At 40.1% G+C, this 26301-nt stretch overlaps 1 protein-coding gene across 4 annotated transcripts in view; it reads left to right on the forward strand.

Annotated features, from left to right (window-relative positions):
• LOC144680869 (bcl-2-associated transcription factor 1-like) overlaps positions 1 to 26301 on the forward strand; it is a 77554-nt gene that overhangs the window by 17496 nt on the left and 33757 nt on the right. For all 4 annotated transcript variants that reach the window (XM_078542345.1, XM_078542347.1, XM_078542346.1 and 1 more), the window contains exons 3-6: positions 6170 to 6319; positions 8828 to 9754; positions 13844 to 14587; positions 22622 to 22794. In XM_078542345.1, the coding sequence (XP_078398471.1) occupies positions 6210 to 6319; positions 8828 to 9754; positions 13844 to 14587; positions 22622 to 22794 (1954 nt within the window). In that variant the 5' untranslated portion in view covers positions 6170 to 6209. The remainder of the gene's footprint in view (positions 1 to 6169; positions 6320 to 8827; positions 9755 to 13843; positions 14588 to 22621; positions 22795 to 26301) is intronic.

Raw genomic sequence — 26301 nt, forward strand, 5'->3', positions numbered from 1 at the left:
CTCTTGGCTAGTATTCTTTCTTTAACCAACTCCATCCAAAAATAACAAGATTTACTGGTCATTCACTTCATTGCTGTTTTTCGATGTGTTGAAATTAGCTGTTGTATTATCTATGTGACAGTTGTAAGTACTCTTCATAAGTTTGTCCTTTCTGTAAATGATGTCCCAAGAAACATGATAGTAAGACAAAAATTATAATAAGTGTTAGTATACCCAGACATTATACCCCAGCTGTCATACTTTAATGATGCAAAGTAAAACCATTTTAAAATGGTGGGTGCTTCTATGCTGCAACCTGAAGGTGATGAGCCCTTTCTAATCTGCAGGATTCCCTGACCAAACAGCAGTTAAATTCTGAGGGAAGTGCTTACTCATACCAATTAGACTTTCTGGTCTAAAGAATAGCTAAGTTTAAACACAGCTTCGACTTAACAGCATAGTCATAAAACATTTGTCATTTACTGTGCCTGGAGATCCATTATCCTTGCCTGGTTCCACACTTATCCAGCCAGAGAATCTGCTACAATGGCTTTATCAACAGATTTCCCCTGCCCTTTTTTAAAAAGACACTGAAAGCTAAAGAATCTGAGTGGAAGGGATGATATTTTCATTGTACCTTATCTCAAACTTCTGCTCCTGAGCCTGTAACCAATATGGAAATTGGAGAGAAATGGATGAAGGGCTGCTTTGTGCTGACCACTTCAATCAGCTCTTCCCTCAGGACAGCAACTTTCCAGAATGTACTTTCTAGTTACCTGGAATGTTCCACACTATCAGCTGGAGACAGTCACCCAGTTGAAATAAGATTTTTTTTTCATTTAATTGCTGGCATTGCTTTTTCAGTGAGGTTATCTCCTTGGGGGAAAAGCAGAGGAAAGTTCAGGGAATGGAGAAAGTCTTTCAACCCATCTAACTAAACCCTCTAGCATTCAAACCTCCCATTATTGATATCCATCAGCAGCTGTGCAGTCTGCACTTCTGATCATGGTGAGATGTTGCTTGAATTTAATTGTAAAAGCAATGATGGGTGGGACAACTTAAAAATATTTAGCTGAGGGAGAGAAAAGGGAAGAGGAGATCTCATTCTAATTTTAGCCAGAGCTACACATATGGAATATGAGAGGTAAAGTTATAGAAACATACAAACTAGGAGCAGGAGTAGGCCATTCGGCCCTTAGAGCCTGCTCCGCCATTCAATATGATCATGGCTGATCCTCTATCTCAACACCATATTCCCACTTTCTCTCCATACCTCTTGATGGCCCTAGTATCCAAAAATGTATCATTTTATTTCTTGAATATACTTATTCAACAGCCTCCACAGCCTTACGTGGTAGAGAATTCCACAGGTTGATCACCCTCTTTGAGTGAAGAAATTTTTCCTTAACTCGGCCCTCAATGGCCTACCCTGTATTCTGAATCTGTGGCCCCTAATTCTAGACTCCCCAACCAGGGGAAATATCCTCCCTGCATTCAGCCTATTTAGCCCTGTTATAATTTTATACGTTTTTCAATCAGATCTCTCCCCCCCCCCACCCTCATTCTTTTTAAACTTGTGAATACAGGCCCAGTCGAACCAATCACTCCTCATACGACAGTGCTGCAATACCCCATATCAGCCTAGTGGACCTTCGCTGCACTCCCTCTATGCCAAGTATATCCTTTCTTAGGTTGGGAGACCAAAACTGTACACAATACTCCATGTGTGGTCTCACCAAGGCCCTGTATAACTGCAGTCAGACATCCTTACTTCTGAACTCAAAACCTTTTGCAACGAAGGCCAACATACTATTTGCCTTCCTAATTGCTTGCTGCACCTGCCTATTTACTTTCATTGACTGGTGTACAAGGACATCCAGATCCCTTTCTACATCTACATTTCACAATATATCTCCATTTAAATAACACTCTGCCTTTCATGTTAAACTACATCTGCCATGTGTTTGCCCACACACACAACTTGCCTAAATCGCCCTGAAGCCTCCTTGCATCCTCCTCACAACTCTCAACCCCACCCAGTTTTTTGTCATCAGCAAACTTGGAAATATTGTGTTTGGTTCCCTCATCCAAGGCATTTATATATATCGTGAGTAGCTGGGGCCCAAGCACTGATCCCTGCAGTACACCACTAGTCACCACCTGCCACCTGGAAAAAGTCCCATTATTTCCCACTCTGTTTCCGGCCTGTCAATCAATTCTCAATCCATGCCAGTATATTATCCCAATCCCATGTACTTTAATTTTGCCCACTAGCCTCTTAGGTGGGACCTTATCAAAAGCCTTCTTGAAATCCAAATACACCACATCTACTGGTTCTCCCTTATCTATTCTATTAGTTACATCCTCAAAAAACTTCAGTAGATTAGTTAAGCACTTTTTCCCTTTCATAAACCCATGTTGACTTTGTCTAATCCCATTAATGCTTTCCAAGTGTTCTATTACCACACCTTTTGTAATAGACTCTAGCATCTTCCCCACTACTCTAGCATCTTCCCCACTACTGATGTTAGGCTAAATGATCTGTAATTCTGTTTTTTCTCTCCCTCCTTTTTTAAATAGTGGGGTTACATTTGCCACCCTCCAATCTGTAGGAACTGCTCCAGAGTCTGTAGAATTTTGGAAGATGGCCACCAATGCATCCAATGTTTCCAGGGCCACTTCCTTTAGTACTCTGGGGTGTAGATTATCAGGCTCTGGGGATTTTCCAGCCTTTAACTCCATTAATTTCTCTAGCACCATTTTTATTTTTTTTACTAATACTGATTTTCTTCAAGTTCTCCCTCTCACTAGACCCTTGGTTCCCTAATATTTCTGGGAAATTATTTGTGTCCTCTTATGTGAAGATGGAACCAAAATATGTGTTCAATTCTTCTGCTATTTCTTTGTTCCCCATTATAATTTCCCTCGTTTCTGACTGTAAGGGACCTATGTTTGTCTTCGCTAATCTTTTTTGCTTCACATATTTATAGAAGCTTTTGCAGTCAGTTTTTATGTTCCTTGCAAGTTTACTCTCCTGCTCCATTTTCCTCTTGATCAATCTTTTTGTCCACTTTTTTGCTGAATTCTAAACTGCCCCCAATCCTTAGGCTTGCTGCTTTTTTTTTGGCAATTCTATATGTCTCCTCTTTGGATCTAATACTATCCCTAATTTATTTTGTAAGCCATGGTTGAGGCACCTTTCCTGTTTTATTTTTGCGCCAGACAGGAATGAATAATTGTTGTAATTCATGCATACGTTCCTTAAAGATTAGCCATTGCCTATACACTGTCAGCCCTTTTAGTAAGGTTCCCCGATCCATCATTGCCAACTCGCGCCTCATAACCTTGTAGTTCCTTTTAGTTAGATTCAGGACCCGAGTTTCAGATTCAACTTCTTCAATCTCCATCCTAATGAGCAATTCCGTAATTTTATGGTTGCTCTTTCCCCAAGGGGAACAACAAGATTGTTAATTAATCTTTTCTCATTGTACAATACCCAGTCTAGGATAGCCTGCTCTGCAATTGGTTCCTCAATGTATTGGTCTAAAAAAACCATCATGTACACTCCAGGAAATCCTCCTTCACAGTATTATTGCTAGCTTGGTTTGTCCAATCTATATGTAGATTAAAGTCACCCATGATTACAGTTGTACTCTTATTGCATGCGTCTCTAATTTCCTGCTTAATGCCTTCCCTTACATCTCCATTACTGTTCGGAGGCCTATAGATAATCCCCCCCCCCAAGGTTCTCTGCCCCATGGCGTTTCTTATCTCCACCCAAACAGATTCAACATCATGATTTTCCTCACTATTACATTGATTTCCTAACTTTACTAACAATGCTACCTGCTTTCCCTATTTGTCTGTCCTTCCTAAATATTGAATACCCTTGGATGTTCAGTTCCCATCCATGTCTCCGTAATTGCAACTATATCTATTTGCACTGTTATTTCATCTACCTTTATTGCGAATGCTCTGCACAATAAGATACAATGCTTTTAGACTTGTCTTTTTAACCTTGTTAATCATCTTAGCTTTATTTTGCACTATGACCTCATTTGTTTCTCGCCCATGTTTTTCCTGCTTTCCACTTTTCCACTTACTTTTCTGTCTTTTGTTTCTATCCTTGTTTCCCCCTCCTCTATCTCCATGCTCATCTATGCTATCTCCATGCTATCTCCCCCTGCCATTCTAGTTTAAACCTTCTCCGACCGCACAAGCAAACACCCCCCTGAGGACATTGGTCCCAATCCTGCCCAGGTGCAACCCGTCCTGTTTGTACTTATTATTAATTCGGTCATGGGATGTGGATGTCGCTGGCCAGCATTTATTGCCCACCCCACCCCTTGTTCAGAGGGTGTTTGAGTGTCAACGCTGTGGGTCTGGGGTCACTCACATGTAAGCCAGACCAGGTGAGGACAGCAGATTTCCTCCCTTAAAGGACATTAGTGAACCAGATGGGTTTTTACGACTTTTTAATTCCAGGTTTTTATTGGATTCAAACCCAGGTCTCTGGATTATCATTCCATTGACAATACCACTGCGCCATCACCTCCTGCTCTGGTCCCACCTTCCCCAGAACTGGTCCCAATGTCCCATGAATTGGAATCCCTCCTCTCTACATCATTTCTTCAGCCATGTATTCATCCGATATATCCTGTTATTTCTACCCTCACTAGCACGTGGCACTAGTAGTAATCCTGAGAGTACTACCTTTAGAGGTCCTACTTTTCAATTTACTAACTTCCTGTATTCAGTTTTTAGGACCTCATCCCTTTTTTAACCAATGTCGTTGGCACCAATATGTACCATGATCACTGGCTGTTCATCCACCCCCTTCAAAATACCCTGCAGCCTCTTTGAGACATCCTTGACCCTGGCACCAGGGAGGCAGCATACCATCCTGGAGTCTCTTTTTTGTGGCCGCAGAAACGCATGTCTGTTCCCCGTACTATTGAATCCCCAATTACTGTAGCCCTGCCACTCTTTTTCCTCCCCTCTTCTGCAGCAGAGCCACAAGTGGTGCCATGGACTTGGCTCCTGTTGCTTTCCCTTGAGAAGTCATTTCCCCCAATAGTATCCAAAACAGTATACCTGTTAGAGAGGGTGACGGCCACAAGGGACTCTTGTACTAGTTGCCTTCCACTACTCTGCCTGTTCAGTCTTTACCTGCGAACACACAAATGCGGTGTGACCACCTCACTGAACGTGCTGTCCATGATAATCTCAGCATCGTGGATGCTCCACAGTGAATCCACCCGCAGCTCCAGCTCCGAAATGCGGTTAGCTAATAGCTGCAGCTGGACACACTTCCTGCACACATGGTCGCCAGGGACACTAGAAGTGTCCATGACTTCTCACATAGCGCAGGAGGAGCATATCATGGGTGCGAGCTCTGCTGCCATGACTTCCCTTTAGATTAAGCTTGTTAGTTACTCCCTTTAAAGAATACTAATTACGCCAGGGGCCTTATTCGACTCCAAGCACTCCCACTATAGTCCAAAGTCCTCGCCTTATTTTGTTTAAAGCTAATGGACTGCAGCAGTTTAGTTAGTAGAAAAAGTAGGAGAAGTACTCTGACCCTACTTACCAATCAGCTGCCTCCCCTGTGTCATCACTTTTTGAATCGAGACGTCCTCACGCTACTTCCAGGCCTGAGCCCAGCTCCCGCTCTTTCTAAATCTCCGCTTTGGTGGCTCAGCTCTGCTCTTTTAAAATCTTCGCCAATCTCTTCTCTAGGTGCTGCTGGCTGCCTGACCTAGGATGATCCTCTCTCATTCTCCTCTTATGTTTAAGACTGTTCTGCCCAGCAGCTGAAGATTAATGCCCCTTCTCTTGCTCAGTTTACAAAAAAAACAAGGAAATTAGGTGAAGAAAACAAAAAGTGAGGCAGACATGAGCAACTGAAGCCACAATTTACTGCTGTGAAAATGTTGATAAGAGTGATAAGAAATTTTATCACAACAGGAAGCAAGGTTAAGTGTGGATGGGAAGTGCACACTGTGTATCCAAGCCATTTAATATCACCCAAGTTATGAGTCTTAAATTAGTGTAGCTTCAAGCATGTCAAAATATAAGAGAAATAGAGCTGTTCAATGAGATTGTGGCAAATACAGTGAATGCTTTTTTAAATGTGATTCAGAGCTTATATTGAAGGTAAGCTATAAAATATAAGATTTCTCTTTTTCAGGTTCTGCACTTTTTTAAAAAAGTGACATTTGAAGATCAGAATGGTTCGATCAAACTCTCGATCTCATTCGTCGAGATCAAGGTCTCGTTCTCGCTCCAGCTCTAGATCAAGATCTCATTCAAGATCACGTTCCAGGAAAAAGAGATATAGGTAATGGTTTTGAATGCTGTTTACTTTTTGATACAAGATCATAGTATTTTAACTTTATAGTAATTTTTTTTGCAAAATGGTGTTTTTATGGACTATTCTAGTTTGTAAACGTAAAATTAATATTTTATTCTAAACTTGGGTTACTTAGAGATTGATCAGAACTTTAGGGCACAAAGATTTGAGAAACTTTGTTGAAAAAAGTGTGCCTTTGCAGGGTGAAGATGTGGACACTAGGGATTGAATGGTTTTGCACTTTCAATGCTCAGAATCAGCATGAAATACTCTTAAATTAGATACAGTACAGACAGATGTAATTAAATTTCCATCTCTCTCCTGCAGAGCATGGTATCTCCAGGAGAATATTGCCTACCTTGCTCGCACCACAATGGTGGAAGCATAATCAATAATTGTTTTTAAAAGCAAAGTGCACAAATATTTGAAACAGTAAAATGTTAGTATATGGGGAAAAGGCACGAGCATAGGATTAAACAGATAGCTCTTTTCAGGGAGCCAGCATTGGCACAATGGAACAAATTGCTTGTGCTGTAAAAATCTGTGATTCTACCAATTTTCTCTGCAGCTGCTTGTGAATCTAATAATCAGTGGTTAGTCTTGTGCTTGGGATTCAGACCCCAAAGAACTGTGTTGAGACTGCTTACCGTAAGAAGCTTCAGTCTCATCTGATGAGAGTGGATTCAAACCCAGGTCCCAAAGGCGAAAGTCTCAACTCGTGTCATACAGTAACTTTTTAAAATTTCTATTCTCACAAACTGTTCTTTTAAGTATAATAATTATTTCTTTACTTTGCATTTTTAGAGCTTAATTTTTTTCTGTGATCCAGGGATATTTTCTAGGATTTGAGTCAAAAAATAGAAATGTAACAATATCAGAATCCATACCTTTAAATAGTAATGTAAAACATATCTGTTTGGTTAAGCACAATAGTAGTATTTTGATGTTTTTAGTATTCGCTTCCTATCCATTGCACCCAGGTTTTTACACTGTTACCTTTTGTTCAGAGCTATGTGTTGTATTAAGTACTTCTAGCTTTAAAACAGTGGGGTGTCTGTGGGGAGACATCCATACATTAATTTTTGTTAACTTTGTAAATGCGACTAGCATGGCATTCCTCATATTACATTTTACAATAGGTCCTAAATCATTGAAATTAATTTTAGGCTAACTTTTTTTTTATTGAATCTCGTAATTTGAAGTATTACACAAGTGCTCATTGCTGATTTAAATTTATGACTAAATTTATATTCTGATTGAATGAGAAAGCTCCTTTAGAAATTACACCAAAGAATGTAATTATTTTTAATAGCTTTTTTTAACTTCACAGATTATGCGATTCTGTATGCACTGCATAATTTCCAGGTTTGAAGGATAAATAGCACATCAACTTCTGTTAAATATTTGAAACTTTTTTCTAAAACAGTCACTACTTTGCAAAGTATAATCGTGTTTGATCTTCATTTCAATCATTATTTTCAAGGCATTACACCCAATAGTTATATGAAAGGGCAAGAATAATAATGATCATACTAGAAGGGAGCATTTGGTGGAATTGAAAAGCCTCCAGCCGGGTGAGATTTGTATTATTGGGTTTGCCTTTCTTTGAAAGTTTGCAAAAAAGCGTGAAGCATGTAGAAACACAGAAATTTTGTTTGTAAAGTTGCTCAGGATGAAAACATGGTTCAATTTCTATGACAAATCCAATAACATAGGTCTCAGTCAGTTGCCTTTCTTCTGTCTTTGTTTTTTTTCAGAAGTTGGATTTTGAAGACTGAGTGGGTTGAGTAGAATCCACCTAAAGACAAAAAGCGACTTGCATTTATATAACATCTTATCACGTCTCTCAAACATCTTAAAGCACTTCACTTTCAAATGAACCACTTTTTGAAGTGCAGTGACTTATATAGGCAAATACGGCATCCTTTTTGTGCACAGCAAGATCCCAGAAACCGCAGTGAGATGAATGGCAGTTAATCTGATAGGGCAAATTGTTTTGTAGTCTGTGGAAAGAATGAGCCTGACGGATTGAATGCTTTATGTTAAAGTCAAATATATTTTTTGATTTAAAAGCTTTAGTGTATTTTTTCTCTAGTACATAATCGTTGTTTTTGAACATGCTACAATTTATTTGAGTTGATTTTTCACACGTTGAAAAGATAAAGTAGTCTTCAGGACTTTTCAGTTGCTACTTACGTAGTGTGTTGAAAGAATGCTTACCTGAATCTTTGGATTGTTTAACTGCTGTTCATCAAATTTCTCTATTGTAAAACTAGTTAAGAGCTTTCTCTGTACACTGACATTGTCTCTGTGGCCTTTAACGATTAAAAGGGGAAATAATTTTTAAATTCTTAAATGAGCTTGAATTTCTGTAAGTTGTGCAATATACTGTAATGGAAAATGTATTATAATTAACATTGCTTTTTGTGATCTGGACTTACTATGGAATAAATAGTGTTATTTGTTGTGACACTTTTTTTCTGTGGATTCTCTCAGTTCTAGATCTCGTTCCAGATCCTACTCTCGATCTCGCAGTAGAGATCGTAACTATTCAAGAGATTATCGGGATTATCGTGGCAACAGAGGAATGAGACGCCCATATGGCTATCGTGGAAGAGGGAGAGGATATTATCAAGGAGGGCCACGATATTATCGAGGAGGCTACAGGCTTAACTGGCAGAATCGAAGGCAGTCTCGTAGTCCACGACGAGGCCGTTCTAGGTCAAGAACACCAAAACGTAGATCAATATCTCAACGTTCCAGGAGTCGATCTCGACAATCACACCGATCTTCCTCTGCCAGGTCACGTGGCTCGTCGTCTTCCCGTTCCTCATCTCGCCACAGCCGATCCCCAGTGACTTCAAAACGACGCAGGTCCCAGGACAAACGTGCAAAGAAAACCGAGGGAACAGTTTCCCAGGATGAATCTGTAAAGATCAAGCCAACGGACAAAGATTTAAAATGTGAATCTGATCCTACTAAAGTGCATAGTGAGTTTCGTAAAACTCCTCCAATTCGAGGTGAAAGCTGGGCAGGGCTCTCGACCTACAATGACAATAGTCCAAGATCCCATCACAGTCTATCTTCACTTCCCAGTCCAACTAGCCTCAGCCCAACACGTTCAGTTCCTTCCCATCATAGCTTATTGCAGGCTGCGCCACCTAGGCTGAGCTCATCACAGACCAGTCCACCGTCCTCCAGTTTGCAGCACAGTCCTGAACAGCATAGCTCCTCTGGGCATAGCGCATCACAATATAGCCCTTCTCAGTGTAGCCCAATACGAAAAAGCCCTGTGAAGAAAAGTCCTACAAAAGTTGTTTCAGCTCAACACAGTGTTCCAAGGGAAGAAGCTAGACTGAAACTGTCTGCCTTTTCTGGTGATGCTATGGATCAAGAGCTCTCTAAAGCCAAGTACCTGAAAAGGTAAGTGTGTTTCTAACATTGCCTTCTGAAAGCAATTTTTGTTCTAAACAGTAGATTAAAAGATGAAGAGTACTCTTGGAATATAAAAGTATTCAAAAAATTGCTTTAGAAGAGAGCAACTATATAAAAATTTCCATGCCATCTCCCACCTTCCTTCGCCATGTTCCAGAACTGTCCCCCATCTTCCCACATCATCTTTCCCCCAAACCCACTCCCCCGATCCCTCCAACCAAGGCAACTTTGTTGTTGGGCTCCCTTTGCCTTCAGCATTTTTCTTTTTCTCCACCACGCTACCCCCACCCTGCTAAAGAGAGCAGCCCCATTAATATAGAAAAGACCACTCAGTGTTTTTTGTATTTTTTTTGGGGGTCGTGAGAGTGCGAGCTGAGCTTCCCAAACCCTGAATATTTAAAGCATGAGAGGAGACTTTCTGGAGCAGTTGGTGGGTGGGATACCTCACCTGACCGTCCCCCGGAGGGCGAGAAACTGGCACCCTGCCTGACCGTCCCCCGGAGGGTGAGAAAGCCGGCATCCTGCCTGACCGTCTCATGGGGGTGAGAGTCGGCACTCTGCCTGATCATGCCAAGGGCAGCTTACCTTTCGATGTTTTTTTTCCCTCTTGCAGTTAGCAAATGCTTCCTTGTAATGAGATTTTTACAGATTTGTCATGCATCTCATTTCACTTCTTAAAAAAAAATCAATTTCCAATACTCACTTTCATCCCAGTCAAAAATGGCACCAAAAACTAGAACCAGGCACCTTTCTACCAAATAAACCCACCAACATTATAAAATTATAAAATTTTATTGTAATATTAAGGTATTGGGTGTAGTGAATGTTAACAATTTTTGATCCATTTGGTAGAAACCACCTGGGATACATTGGGAAGGTCCTAACTAATAGACACATACCTTAAACTGACCAATCAAAACAACCTGGACAGACAAATACAGTGTGTTATTGTAGATTTGATGATTGACTTGCCTTTGCACAAAAGCTGTGTTATTGCTATCTGTTTTTCTGGTAATGGACCAAATTTCTAGTGCTAATGCTTGGAGTGCTTTCTTTAGCATACATTGCCCATAATCAAAACAACTTTGATAACTTATTATGTTCTTTCATGAAGCAGTCTGTGCTCACGTGCAACAAGACTTGGCATAACATTCAGACTCGGGCCTACAAGTGTCAAGTAATATTCATGCAATACAAGTGCCAGGCACTGACCATCTCTAACAAGAGAGAATCTAATCACCTCTCCATGACATTCAGCGAACTACCATTGCTGAGTTACCCATCATCAATATTCTGGGTTTCACCATTGATCATAAACCTAACTGAATTATCTACATAGATACTGTGACCACAAGAACAGGTAGGAGGCTGGGCAATCTGCTGTGAGTAACTAACCTGACTCCTCAAAGTCTTCCTAGCATCTATAAAGCACAAATGAGGAGTGTGGTGAAATACTCTCCATTTGCCTGGATGAGTGCAGCTCTAATTACACTGAAGAAACTCAGCTCCATCCAGGGCAAAGCAGCCCTCTGGATTGGCATCTGCTTTACTACCTTAAACCTTCAGTCCCTGCATCACTGGTGCAGCAGTGTGTACCATATACTTGGTGCACTGCAATAACTGGCCAAGGCTTCTACCTTCAAAACCTGGAATATCTACCACCTGGAAGGACAAGGGCAGAAGGGAATCCCACCAGCTGCAAGTTCCCCTCCAAGCCACACACCATCCTAATTTGGAAATATATTGCCATTCCTTTGTTGGGATAAAACCTTGGAATTCCTCCCTAAAAGCACTGTCATGGTACCTACAACACATGAACTGCAGTGTTTTGAGAAGGCGGCTTATCACTACCTTTTTGACGGCCTTGCTAGCAATGCTCGCCTCCCATGAACAAATTTTTTAATAAGCAATCCAAGGATGCTGAAGAAAGCAAGGGTAGAAATTGTGGAGGCACTGGCCATAATCTTCCAATCCTCCTTAGATACAGGGGGGGTGGTGCTAGAGGACTGGAGAATTGCAAATGTTGCACCCCTGTTCAAAGCTTTTAGATGGTAAGGGGTGATAAAATTAAGTCATTTAGACAAATGCGCATTAATTAGGAAAAGCCAGGACAAATCTGTTAAAGGCAAATCATGTTCAACTAACTTGTTTGAGTTTTTTGCTGAGGTAACAGAGCGCCATGTTTCCTGCCAGTGCAATATGGCCACAGATACCCATCTGTGCATGCACAGAAACCCAATGTCACTACTGGAGCCTGCAGCTTGGAACTCAGGGTGGCAGAAGGCAGGGGGAATGATTTGCAGACCAGAAACTAAAATTGTTTCTTTGTGGGATATTTCAGAGTTTAGAAACACTGACCAACAGGGCTGCAGTAAAATACCCTTCCCTTCTAACCCCCTGTAAAAGATTATTTTCTAAAATCCATCACTAGGATAGAAATTCACAACATTCTCTCCTCCTGCTGCCAGTGATGACCGTGCATGTGCCCTGTTGCACATTGACCCCTATAAATATGGTGGCTGTTAACCCGGGCCTGTCATTGGCATACATCTGTGTATACACGGCATTGGCAGCAAACGTGGCCGACTGAGAGGGGTGATGAGGGTAATGTGGTTGATATGGTGTATATGAACTTCTAAAGACATTTGATGAAGTGTCACAATTTACTTACCAGCGAAGTGGAAGCCCATGGAATAAAAGGGAAAATGTTAGGATGAATACGGAGTTGGCTGAGTGACAGGAAATGGAGAGTAACATTGAGTGGTTGGTTGTTTTTGCACTGGAGGAAGGTATACAGGGGTTTGTACTAAGAGCACTGCTCTTTTTGATATATTTTAATGACCTAGATTTGGGTGTGCAGATGACACGGAACTCTGAAGTATTATAAATCGTGAGGAGGATAGTGATAAACTGCAAGAGGACATAGATAAGCTAGTGGAATGGGCGAGAAGTGTGAAGTGGTACATTTTGGCAGGAAGAATGAGGAGAGGCAATATAAAATAAAGGACGCAGTACTAAAGGGGTTGCAGGAACAGAGAACTTGGGGTATATATGCAGAAATCGTTGAAGGAGGGCAGGACAAGTTGCGAAAGTGGTCAGGGATCGCATATGCCTTTTTAATTAGGGTGCTTTATAAAACCCTGGTTCGCCCCCAGCTAGAATATTGTCTCTAATTCTGGGCACCTCACTTTAGGAAGGATGTAAAGGCTTTTGAGAGGGTAGAGAAAAGATTTACTAGCATAGTTCTAGGGAAGAGGAACTACGCTTAATGTAGATAAATTGGTGAAACCGTGGTTGTTCTCCTTGGAGAAATAAAAGTTGAGAGGAGTTTTCATCAAGGTGCTCAAAATCATGAGGGATCTAGACACAGTAGATAGGGAGAAACTGTTCCCAATGGTGGAAGGGTTGCGAACCAGTGGACAACAACTTAAGGCGATTGGCAAATGAACCAAAGACAACATGAAAGAACTTGTCATGCTGTGAGTGGTTAGGATCTAGAATACACTGACTGAGCATGTGGTGGGGGAGATTCAATCATGGCTTTCAAAAGAGAATTGAATAAGCATCTGAAGAGAAAATTTGCAGGGTTACAGGAGAGTAGGAGTAGCTGAGTTGCTCTTGTGCAACTCTAACAACCCTCAATTTGTTCTACCATTAGCCTCATACTAAATTTGATTTGCTAAGTGCTAGTATCTGTGGCTGAAATTCATCAAGTTACTTTCAATAAAAAGGTGTAGGATTGATCATTTAGTTTCTGCCTGATTGAAAAATTGGAGATGCTGACATGTCACTAAACTGGCAGCGCAGAAGTTAGACTAGCTGAACTTAAAAAATTCCATAAAATAACAGAACAACTAAATTAAAAAGTAATTAATTTTATAATATCCCTAAACTGCACTTGCGGACAGAATACATTATAGAATTGATAATACTGATTTAAGAGCATTCTGTTCTGGTATGGACCTTACTTTCTGTTTCAATAGCAATCAAGCTTTTCATTAAGTCAAACTTCTAAAATGTACAACTGCAGAAGAATTTTTTTGTTGCATTTCACAATGTTTTTGATCCTCTAAATAGGTACACCGAGGATGAGGAGAGTAGGACCTTCGTGTTGGACAGAGGAGATGGAAGAGAGAAAGATGCTCAAAAGGAAAGGGGACTGGAGAAAGATAAGGCCAGGGGGAGGGAATGGGGGGATAAAGGAGGAGTAGATTATGGTAGTTCTAAAGGTGAGTATTTTAGAAAGGAAGCAGAAAAAATGTCATATTTAACCGAGTCCCCAGAAAGGCACAGACAGAATGTTATGGATGCATTGTCTGATGAATTAGATCACTACAGACCTAAATATCAGTACAGTGTGACCAACCAAGTAGAGAAGGAAAAGGGCTATGGAACTGAGTCTCATTGGGATTTTGACTATGAGGAAAGTAAATATAAAACAAAAATTGTAGTCAAAGGAACAAAAGACCATGATAGGTATGAAGATGAGCGGTCTTACAAATTTAATGTGGCTAGCTTTTCATCTAGCGCAGTAAAAGAGAAGCTTAGGGAAGAAGACAAATATGCAGAAAAAAAATATGAGGAAAGAACAGCACCAAAGAAAGAACCTGTCTCTCCTGAGCCAGTGAAAGGTGATAAGTTCAAAGAGCTCTATGATCCAAGCTCCACATTGCCGCAACAAAAGAACACAGATGTCCGAGAAAGGGATAAAATGTCTTTCACAGAGGAAAGTCCACCCAGAATCAAACCTCTAGCAACTACGTCCTGTCAGCCTGAAGTGAAATTGAAAATGACTGCATCGCAGTTTGAAGACTCTGTACGGTAAGTCAGTGTGCATTATTTTTGTGTTGCGGTTCTTTGTAGAATGTGGCTTTCTTGTTGAATTGTTGCCTATGTGCTTTAAAATTTTAAAAACATTAATTTTAATATTCGTGATCTTGTAAGTAATCGATTTTGCTGCTTATGCATAATGAGTGCATGCACTTTTTTCCCCTTTTGTATTCATTTTCCAGTTGAGGTTACAAAACAGTAAGTCAATTTTGTTGTAAATAATGGATATGAGAGTGATTAGAAGTGGTCATTTGTATCAGTCGTTCATTTTGTCTACTTTTTAAAAAAAAAAGTTACTTAAGCTAACTGGGGAAGTAATGAAATATATTGTGTACCACATGATCATAAAAGAAAGGTGGGTGATCTCTGGATTTGATCTGAATTGTTCAATGTCTTCTGTTATCTCCATTAAGTGCTTCCTATGTATCAGCAGAAATTGACAGATCTCCCAACGATAGCTTTTCTTGCTTGGCATTTCAAAAATCACTCTTGGGCAATGTAAATTAAGCTAATTTGAACTTTACACAGACACAAAATTAGTCCATCAAGCCCACCATAAGCCACAATGGCAGGACCCCATCATAGCTGAACACTTTCCTCTCCCTTTACCACCCTCTCCATCTCACTTCCAGCCCTACGTACATGTAATCTATGTAGTCTTCTGAGAGAGGCAAGAAAAACAGTAAACACCAAGGACCAATAAGGGAAAAGAATAACTTGTAAAACTCCTCGACTCCTTGTGATCTCCTGAATGGATTCACCTACACCAGTTGGAAATGTTTCCCATAAAGGCACTTCTATAGAAAGTGATTTCTGCCCCAGTCAGGAACTGGTTCTACTCCCCTGGCACTGTATTTTGGAGGCTCTCAATTCTCTGGGAAAAGAAGAACTGCCTAATATACACTCCATTTCTACTGTTACTTAAGCTCGTGCCCCCGGGTCTTCCCAGTCTGTTAAACTGGAATTGTCTATCAATAGGGATGCTATCTAGTCATTTAATTATTTTAGAGGCCTTTGGAACATAATATTATAATTTCCTTTCTTTAGAAAATATGTCTTTTGTCAAGTAAGGCTTTGGAAGGCATCCTAATCCAAGGCAGACAAGCTTCATTTCATGTTTAAATAGATTTTATGCTATCGTTTAAAAGATTCCAGGTAGAGTAGCATAGTGTGATGATGTTTTGGGTCTAGTAGTCGGGAGGCTTGGACTGGTAATCTGGAGACGTGAATTCAAATTCCACCATGGCAGTTGGAGAATTTAAATTTGGTAAATTAAATAAATCTGGAATAAAAATCTACTGGATTGTTGTTAAAAATCCAACTGGTTCGCTAATATTGTTTAAGAAAGGAAATCTGCCATCTTTACCCGGTCTGGCCTATATGTGACTCTGGATTGCTAACTGTCCTTTGAAATGGCTTATCAGAACCGCTATGATGGATTGCAGCTGTTCAAGAGAGTGACTCATGTTCCAGGACAATTGGGGATGTCCAGTGACACACATTCTGTGGATAAATAAATAATTCAAGAAGGGAGTGACAGTAAGGGGCTAGAAAGTGAAGTCTTTCACTGCTTCAGTAAATTCCCTTCAGGGATTTTCATTGACTTATAGTACCATTGGAAACTGATGAGGTGGTTTCTATTTTAAATGAAAATAACATCTCCTTTGGTGCAATGAATGGAAATTACTGGAAATGTTCTCCCCTTCATGTCTCACAACCTTCTCACAAATTCAGAAAAATTACTTTCTGAGCCTACAGAACTGTTGTCCAAGGAATTAAGAGATTCATTGTTGTGTCCTTGTGCTTTAGATAAAGTACTGGGGAAATTTGGGCTTCTGTTCCCATCCTTTTGGGAATGCTGCATGAATAGGAAGATTCAGACCTAGCCAGGAGATCTCAGACTCCTAAATATTGAAGAGTTGTTGAAGATTGCAATACCAGTACAGTAAATATTTATGCTGTATTACTGAGGGGTTGGTTGGCAACTGTGGCTGTGCATTTAACATTAGGATTCAAATGCGCCCCAAAATACTTTTCACTTTGCCCTCAGTTGAACCAAATGGCAAAGGAGCAAATGAGGTAGTGTTGATAACAAGCTACTTATATGGTGATGGAACAAAGAAGGAAAGTGTGCCTACTGTAGTTGGAACCTTATACATTTCTAAAAAATGTAGTTCAATGTCCAAAGCTGCTTTCCAATTATATCTTTTTTTTCCAGTGTTTTTATGCTATGGTACATTTATAGCTATGTCTTTCTACTTCCTTTTCATTCTGAGAAGTATTGGCATGGTTCTAGATGGTGACTAACACCAATTGATCAAAGTGGCTGCAGACGTGACAGGAGATTATTTCCTTGCACAAGATGTGTTTCAGATGTCTGCTTGCCAATCTGACGCAGGCAAGACACCATCGCAGAAGGCCAATGTTTCTTGTGTCTCTTGTTTTCCAGTATAACACCTTTGGCAGTTTTTTTAAAAAAAAATTGTTACAATCCCCATAGAGATTGATAACTTTTACAATGGGAGAGAAATTTTCCAGTAACCGACTCAAAGGATCGTACAACAAGATTTCAAGTTTAAAACTTTTACTGTAATAAACACATTAAAATTAACATAAGCTAAACATTACTTAGTAGGCAACAAATACACTCAACTCTAGGAAAGGTATTTCCCCTTAACACAACTGAAAACCCTGTGCCATGTCTATTCATTATACCGCGCACTCAGCAGAAATGTAGCCTTGTATTTAAAAATCCCAAACTCCTCCCAGCTTTAGCAGGATCTCTTCTCCCTGGCCCACCTTGGTGAATCTTCCAGTTTCCTTTTGAACAAAGTGTCTTTTACTCAATCCTCTGTGTATAATCAAATGGATTTCCAGTAGCAAGGTACCCTCCGGTGATTCCTTAGTTTTTAATTCTCCACAATCCTTGTTTCCTCGGACAGAACTTTGTCCTTACCAGCACTTTGCTTGATGATTTAACCCAAAAACAGTCATTTTCTTCTTTCTGGCATAGCAGCACCTCCTTTCGGTGGTCTTCCCCAGATCTTCCTGTCTATCTGACCCAGAGACTGGGCAGCAGTAAGGCCAGCTGCCTCCTCCTTTGTGTCCAGGTGTTAATACTTGCACCTTACTTTGAATAAATTTCAGTTTCCATAACAAGCAGGTTACCTGAGTTTGTCTCCAGTCAAATGCAGTATGAGGTCAGATGGGCTTATTTCTGGGCAAATCCTGTAGGAGGTCCCATCCATGCCTCCAAGCTATTCCATTTTACCTTGAATTAAAGAAACATAGGAGCAGGAGTAGGCCATTCAGCTCTTCAAGCCTGCTCCGCAATTTGATAATATCATGGCTGATCTGATTGTGGTCTCAACTCCACTTTCCTGTCTTCCCCCTGTAACCCTTGACTCCCTTGTCTATCAAAAATCTATCTTACTTAGCCTTGAATAAATTCAATGACCCCAGCCTCCACTGCTTTTTGGGGAAGATAATTCCACTGATTAACGACCACCTGGGAGAAAAATATTCTCCTTGTCTACATCTTAAAAGGGAGACCTCTTATTTTTAAACTATGTTCCCTAATTCTAGTCTCCCCCACAAGAGGAAACATCCTCAAATCCCCTCAGGATCTTGTATGTTTCAGTTAGGTGGCCTCTCATTCTTTTAAATTCCAATGGGTATATGCCTAACCTATTCAGCCTTTCTTAAAATAAGCCCTTCATCCCAGATATCAGTCAAGTGAACCTTCTCTGAACTGTCTCTAACGCAATTATATCCTTTTTCAAATAAGACCAAAACTGTACACACTGCTCAAGATGTGGTCTCACTAAGGCCCTGTAGAGCTGCAGTAAAACTTTCTTACTTTTATATGCCATTCCCCATGCAATAAATGCCACATTCCATTTGCCTTCCTAATCACTTCATGTACCTGCATACTAACTTTTTGTGATTCATGTACCAGGACACCAGATCCCTCTGTATCACCGAGTTTTGCAGTATTTCTCCATTTAAATAGTATACTGTTTTTCTATTCTTCCTGCCAGAGTGGACAAATTCACATTTTCCCACATTATATACTCCCTTCTTCCCAATTTTTTGCCCACTTACTTAACCTCACTCTGTCCCTTTGCAGACTCTTTGCCACCTCTTGACAACTTACTTTCCTACCTGTCTTGATGTCTTCAGCAAATCTAGCTACCATACATTCAGGCTGAGACCGTTCAAAACACAACCGTCCTATAAAGTCCAGCATTTGTAACAATTTGTTCAGGGGACGTGTGTGGCGCCAGCAAGGCCAGCATCCATTGCGTATCCCTAGATGCCCTGGAGAAGGTGGTAATGAGCTGCCTCCATGAACTGCTGCGGTTCATCTGGTGCAGATATTCTCACCGTGCTGTTAGGTAGGGAGTTCCAGCATATTGACCCAGCAACATTCTAATTCACTATCCTTGGAGGAGAATATGAAGGTGGTGGGGTTCCCATGCGTCTGCTGTCCTTGTCCTTCTAGACGGTCCTGGTTGCAGGTTTGGAAGGCGCTATGAAGGCGCCTTGGTGTGTTGCTCATGTCCATTTCGTAGATGGCGCATGCTGTAGCTATGGTGCACAAGTGATGGAATGAATTTTGAAGTTGGTGGATGGTATGCCAGTCAAGCAAACTGCTTTATCCTGTGTGCTGTTGAGCTTCTTGAATTTTGATGGCGCTGCACTCATCCAGGCAAGTGAGTATTCCATCATACTCCTGACTTTTGCATTGTGGTTGGTGGAAGGACATTGCAGAATCAGGAGGTGAATCACATGGCACAGAATACCCACTCTGAACTGCTCTTGTAGCCACTGTATTTATATGGCAGGTCCAGTTAAGATTCTAGTCAGTGGGGTCCCCCAGGATGTTGGTGATTTACTGTCCTCTGGTGTGAAGGATTTTGGCACATATGCAGGACTGTTGTTTGACTGCTGATAACCGCTTTTATCTGTAACGTCTGAATTGTACAAGTGGTAGTTGCCATGGTAAGATTATTTAAATTGTGAATACCTGCAGGATGAAAGACCAAGCACAATAATGCAGGGTGTTATAAAATGTAAATTGGGAAGTTGTGATGAGAAACAGTGAGCATTGCTTTTAAAAATCTGAAGATTGTAGATGGAAGAAAATATTGAAGCATATAATTAATTCTATAATTTTGAAGTTCTGGGAAAAGAATGAGTTTGAGGCTAGTGTCAACATAGTAAGGATGTAGGGAGGACGAAGAGTAGATTGCCGATTTGGTCTTGGAAGGAAAAAAAAAGTGTGAACTCACAAATTTTGGAAGCAAGAATGAGAAGAAACGGTATAAAATGGTACAATTTTAAAGGGGCTGCAGGAACAAAGATGTGGGTTTTACATCACACCTTTGAAGGCTGTAGAACAAGTTGTTGAGGCTGTCTTTAGGAAAAAAGAATACAGGATTCTTGAATTCTATGCCTCTGGGGATGTTTGCTGATGATTGCATAATGTTCAGCACCATTCACGACTCCTCAGATACTGAAGCAGTCCATGTCCAAATGCAGCAAGACCTGGACAATATCCAGGCTTGGGCTGACAAGTGGCAAGTAACATTCACGTCACACAAGTGTCAGGCAGTGATCATCTCCAACATGAGAGAATCCAACCATCGCCCCTTGATGTTCAATTGCATTACCATCACTGAATCCCCCACTATCAACATCCTGGGGTTTACCATTGACCAGAAAGTGAACTGGACTAGCCATATAAATACTATGGCTACAAGAACAGGTCAGGGGCTAGGAATCGTGAGACGAGTAACCCGCCTCCTGACACCCCAAAGCCTGTCCACCATCTACAAAGCACAAGTCAGGAGTGTATGGAATACTCCCCCCTTGCCTGGATGAATGCAGCTCCCACAACACTCAAGAAGCTTGACACCATCCAGGTCAAAGCAGCCTATTTGATTGGCACCACATCCACAAACATTCACTCCCTCCGCCACTGATGCACAGTAGCAGCAGTGTGTACAAGATGTACTGCAGGGATTCACCAAGGCTCCTTCGACAGCACCTTCCAAACCCATGACCACTACCATTTAGAAAGACAAGGGCAGCAGGTAGATGGGAACACCACCACCTGGAAGTTCCCCTCCGAGTCACTCACCATCCTGACTTGGAAATATATCACCGTTCCTTCTCTGTCGCTGGGTCAAAATCCTGGAACTCCCTCCCTAACAGCACTGTGGGTGTACCTGCTCCACATGGACTGCAGCAGTTCAAGAAGGCAGCTCACCACCAGCTTCTCAAGGGCAACTAGGGATGGGCAATAATTGCTGACCCAGCCAGTGAAGCTCTCATCCCATGAATTAATTTTTTAAAAAAAATATAAAGTCAAAAACAATGAAGTTCTATTAAATCTTTATTAATCACTGGCTAGGCCTAGGCTGAAATGTTGTGTCCAATTCTGAGCACCTCACTTTGGGAAAGATGATAAGGTCTTGGAGAGAGTGCAGAGGAAATTCACGTGGAACGGAACCAGGGTTGGCAGACTTTAGTTATGTGGAAAGACTAGAAAAGCTGTTCTTAGAGCAGAGAGGATTAATGGAAGGTTTAAATGGGGTTCACTATTATGAAGGGTAATTTAGTGTACTTGGAGATAACCTGATGCCACTGGCAGGAAGGACAACCACCAGAGGGCACAGATAATTGGCAAAAGAACCAAATGGAGATGAGAATTATTTTTATGTAGAGAGCTGTTCTGGAATACACCACATGAAAGGGTGGTGCAAGCAGATTCGTTAGTAACTTTCAAAAATGAATTGGATATACATTTGAAAAGGATTAATTTGCAGGGCAATGGGGAAAGAGCAAGGGTATGGGAATAGGCTAGCTCTTTCAAAGAGCCAACACTGACTTGATGGTCCCAATGACGGCCTGCTGTGCTGTTAAATTCTATGAAATGAGCAAAATTCAGACAATGATATGAAGGGTCACAACAAGAAAGTGAGTTTGGAGGGTAGGAGTGTGAGATGGGATCAGCTGTTGGGCAACAAGCATTTCTTGTATCCTATTCAAGAGAGTGAGGGATGCTAGCAGAGCCTTCTCAGGTGTGCGAGTAATATTCAAGTCCTGAATAACTTGGGCTTTATCAAAAGTTGACAGTTGTTCTTGGAACAATGTGTTTAACCTAAAAGACAAAGTCAGGTTTCTTTGAAAGCAGCTTTAGCAATAGATAAAAAGTGGAAGTTCAGTTTCAGCTCAGAGGAGATGGTGAGGGTAAGAATTCTGAGTGGTGCAAAGAACTGTGGGCGGAGCAATCAAAAAAAGACTTCAATATAAATGTGGAATCTATGTACAGCATTAACTTTAAGGAGGTTTTCTCTTAGTTCCATATTAGACAGCAAGAAACTAACGTCTCATTTACAAATTAAGATCTGAGTTACCTTTCTGAAATAATTTTTAGTTTATATTTACATAACCCTCACCGATAACTCCCATGTTAAATAAGAATAAACACCTATAATTTTCTAGCTGTCCTTCCCACTCTGCACCTCCACTGCCTCGCCTAAGAAAGTGCAGTGGCACAATTTAATTTGCCCCATAAATGCCATTGGAAAGGAAAGATTTTTTAAAAATCTATTATGTGGGCAACACTAGTGAGACAGTATTAACTGTCCTTGCTTCATTGCCCTGGGGCCAGTAACAGTCATCCCCATAGCATGGCGCTGGAGCCATACATAACTCCATATCAGATGTGAGATGGCTAGTTCCCTTCTTGAAAGACATTATTGATCTGATTGAGATTTCATAACAGTTGCTTTCGTGATCATAGCCCCTAAGCTACTTATTGAATTATTGAATTCAATTTTGCAATTATCCATAGTGGAGTTTGAATTCACAACCTCTGGATTGCTAGTCCTGTGCCAAAACCACAAGACTACTGGACCTGCTTTACTTGAGTGAAGAGGAAAGTATATTGATTGGTACCTATCTAAGTACAGAACACAGCAAAGTCATTAGAATGTAGTTTTTCTTTCTTTGCAGACCTGGAAGTTCTTTGACAACTGAGAGACTGCTTTCCTGTGCTCTTGTCCATTCCAGCAAGAAACAGCAAGGATTCCGCTCTATCTTTGATCACCTTAAGTTGCCTCAGTTTTACAGAAGCTCTTCAGAGTCATTTATTCAGCATATCGTGGCCCTGGTTCATCATGTTAAAGGTACGTTGGTACCTGGATAGATGCATCATTGTAAAAAGCATGCTAGAGTCATACTGATGTTTTGTTTGATAGTGTCTTTTGATTCTAAATCAACCTAAAAGTAATATAACTAAATTTTTGCTACCAAACTTGGCATCTTTTTTTATCTCTGGCTACTGTTCAGTTTAAAGAAAGATATACAGATAAGAAATTATTTATGGAAAGGGGCAAAAGCATAGCTATCAATATTGGTATCATGAGAATTGTCCATTTACTTTGTTCTGAAATATTATTTGCCCAAAGAAAATACTGCGATATAGAAATAAAATCATATTCCCTATTTTTATTGAGTATAGTGACCTGATGGTGGTGTTAGGATATAATGGTAAAGTTTGCTCATCTTATTGTTCAGAACTTGAGGGTTAACTATTAAAAAATGAGCACTTTTTATGTTGCTTCTCTTCTCTCATAGTGCTCGATTTAAAAGGAATCCTGTTTTTGCATTAATTTTCTGGGTTTTTTTTTCTTGAAATTATTGACTCAATAGAACTTGTTTCCATGGATCTGACCATCCTCCTTAACCCCACCCAAATTCCCATTGCTAATGCATGAGGATATGCAGTACTTGCTGGTAGGCCATTCTCTATGGCAGGCATGGGGAGGCATCACAGCTAAACTTAATGCCATCTTAGTATGTGAACTTCTAGTAGGGGTTCCTTGTTAGTGATCTGAAGAAGGAGTCCTGGTTGCTATTTTGCCATCTCCTTCCGAAGTAAGAGTTTTGTTAGTTGTAGCACTCCTACAGTTCCCTTGCCTGTCAGCTATGTAGTATCTTAAACTGGTGAATCATCAGAAGAGTTTGAATATTTACAGTTTTTGTATGCAAAGTTTGAGTAAGTAATACAGCTGAACAGTATTGACCCAACAATGAAGGCTAAGCACTGGTAGCATGCTTTTCCATTCTGAATTTTAATTGGCCAGTCAAAGCTGACTTTCTTAAATTGAGTACTACCATTTTGAGGCAGTATTGTTTTCTAGCTTTTGATCTGCAAATCACTAGTCTAACATTTAAAGTGTGTCATTATTTTTGATGAGAGGCATAAATCAACTGAGGTCCAAAAATCTTGTGATAACAATATTGAAGTTTTAAAATTGGGTACCTCAGTAATTTGAACACTATCTGTTAGTGATATGTAGTTAGTGATATTCAGAATGCATTGAGTTGAAGTGATTCAGCATTTGATTTCATAAACATGTACCAACTGTCCTACAAACCAGCATCATGGTTGGGCCGTTACACTTCCAAGCAGATAGAACTGTTCTTGGATCCTTGCAGATGTTGTCAGTTCTTTTTCAGAAAGGGAACAGAGTGAGTCAGAAAAGAAAAAAGCTTGTTTAACATTGAGGGGAGAACTTGATATGAACAGTATACCCTCTGTTGGAGTAAAATGGGGATCAAGCATTTCTCTCATAATCTACTTGTATCTAATACTTTCAGGCATTTTGAGGAACTATCACCACCTTTACGCCTGTTGTTTCAATTCATTTGTTGTTTTGAAATGGCATACTTTTTACTTCAAGGAAATAAATGCTATGCAGCAGAAATTCAGGATCCCAAGGCTCCATATTTAAAGCTAATATTGACAACTATTATGTGCAGTGATTTCAGTTTTCCAACCTTTAAAATCTTAGTTAAAAACAATAGCATTAGATATATATCACTTGTGCATTCGCTATGATAGCAAAAAAGATTACTTTATTACCAAAAGAAGTTACTGGCATGAAAATTGATAATAAGGCATTTTGTGTGTCTTGTTGATAGGAGAACATGATTTCTGCCATATTGAGATTTAAGCACTTAGTCTAAGTCTTACAGTTCAGTGCAGTAATGTGGGAGTGCTTTAGCTGCCCCCTCAGGTGGATGTAAAAGATCCCATGGAAATATTTGAAAAATAGCAGGGAAGTTCCACCAGTGTGCTGGCCAACATTTATCCCTCAACCAACATTATAAAAACACATCATTTGTTCATTTATCTTGGTGCTGTTTCTGGAACTTTGCTGTGCACATATTGGCTGCTGTGTTTCTCCATATTACAGCAATGATTACACTTTAAAGGTACTGCATTAGCTGAAGCGCTTTGGGACATCATGAGGTTATGAAAGGCACTATACAAATGCAAATTCTTTTCTCTTTACCCATTGTCAGCATATATGGACAATAAATCAAAATTTCTAGGACTAATGATGCCTGCAAAGTGATTCTTGCAAACTAGTGTAGATAATTTATACCAAATGAAAGAAAATCAGCATGGTGGCATTTATATGTACATAAGCTATACCACATGTAAATCATTTGGTAAATTAATGAAAAGCCCATGGTCCTGTTAGCAATTGCACTATTTTGGAAGTTTCAGCAACCTTTTCAGAGTATACACTTTTTTTGAAACAATTCAGTGGTGATTTATTTTTTCTCTGTTGTATTAAATGCTTTTACTATATTCAAGTTTATTGACCTCCAATCAGCTGCATTTCTAGGCTGTAATTTTCAGTTTTCCTCATTCTTCCCAGGAAAGTGACTTGAAATGGAAATATATGCTTTACATGAAATTGAAACTTTTGATTTGAAGCGTCCTGAGGTGTATGCTGCACAGAATGTGGGAAGAGCATAACATTTCAAAGTATTTGTATTCATAGAATTGCTAAATATAATTTGAATATTTGTTAATATAATTGCTAAATATATTGAGAATCTGTGTGTGCAAGATGCACTGCTTTAATTCATAATCAATCACAGATATTTGTCTTTAAAATCTATTTAGTTTTGAAATCTGAATGGATGATGATGATGAGCTGGGGTAATCTCATTAAAGTTCAGAAGATAGATAGATAGGTGGGTTAGCTGATTAACTACTCCCAGCATTCTAATTCTAAGGCTGGGATACATTATTGGAATGGAGCAGAATGTGCTTTACTCTGTATGTAAGTGTTTGATGCTGACGCAAGTTGCTCAGTAGTAATGCCATTCTGATTTAAAAAGGAAAGTACAGGGACTATTAAAAATTGTTTTAAACTCATATGTTCTGGCCCCTCCATCTGAACCCAAACACAAAGTTACAGCTTTAAATCCTTCCTGTTTAGCCATTATTTTTATAATGCAAAGTGTAACTAGTTATGGCTTGTGTCTTTTGGGGGAGGGTGTGCTGACTCACCCCTGTCATGATGGCTGTCAGTGGCCAATGAACTCAGTGCAACTGGCATGTGATGTCTGCACTGAGAAATTGGTGTTTGTTACAGAAATCGTGCCAAGTTTTTGAATGCTGATTCACATTTCATTAGCAGGAAATAAACCTGTGTATATTACAATGTGATCCCTAACTTGGGTAGGACTGCTGTTTAATTGTTTTCTGGTTCTGGGGATTCTTGATTTAGTTATTTGTCACTTTAAATGCCACAGTGAATTGTTCCTCCTCTTTCACTTAACCCTTTGAAATGTCCCCACATTTGACCTATCTGAATATAAGAGGGCCA

Source organism: Cetorhinus maximus, chromosome 5, assembly GCF_964194155.1.
Source record: "Cetorhinus maximus chromosome 5, sCetMax3.hap1.1, whole genome shotgun sequence".
In the NCBI taxonomy this organism is placed as follows: domain Eukaryota; kingdom Metazoa; phylum Chordata; class Chondrichthyes; order Lamniformes; family Cetorhinidae; genus Cetorhinus; species Cetorhinus maximus.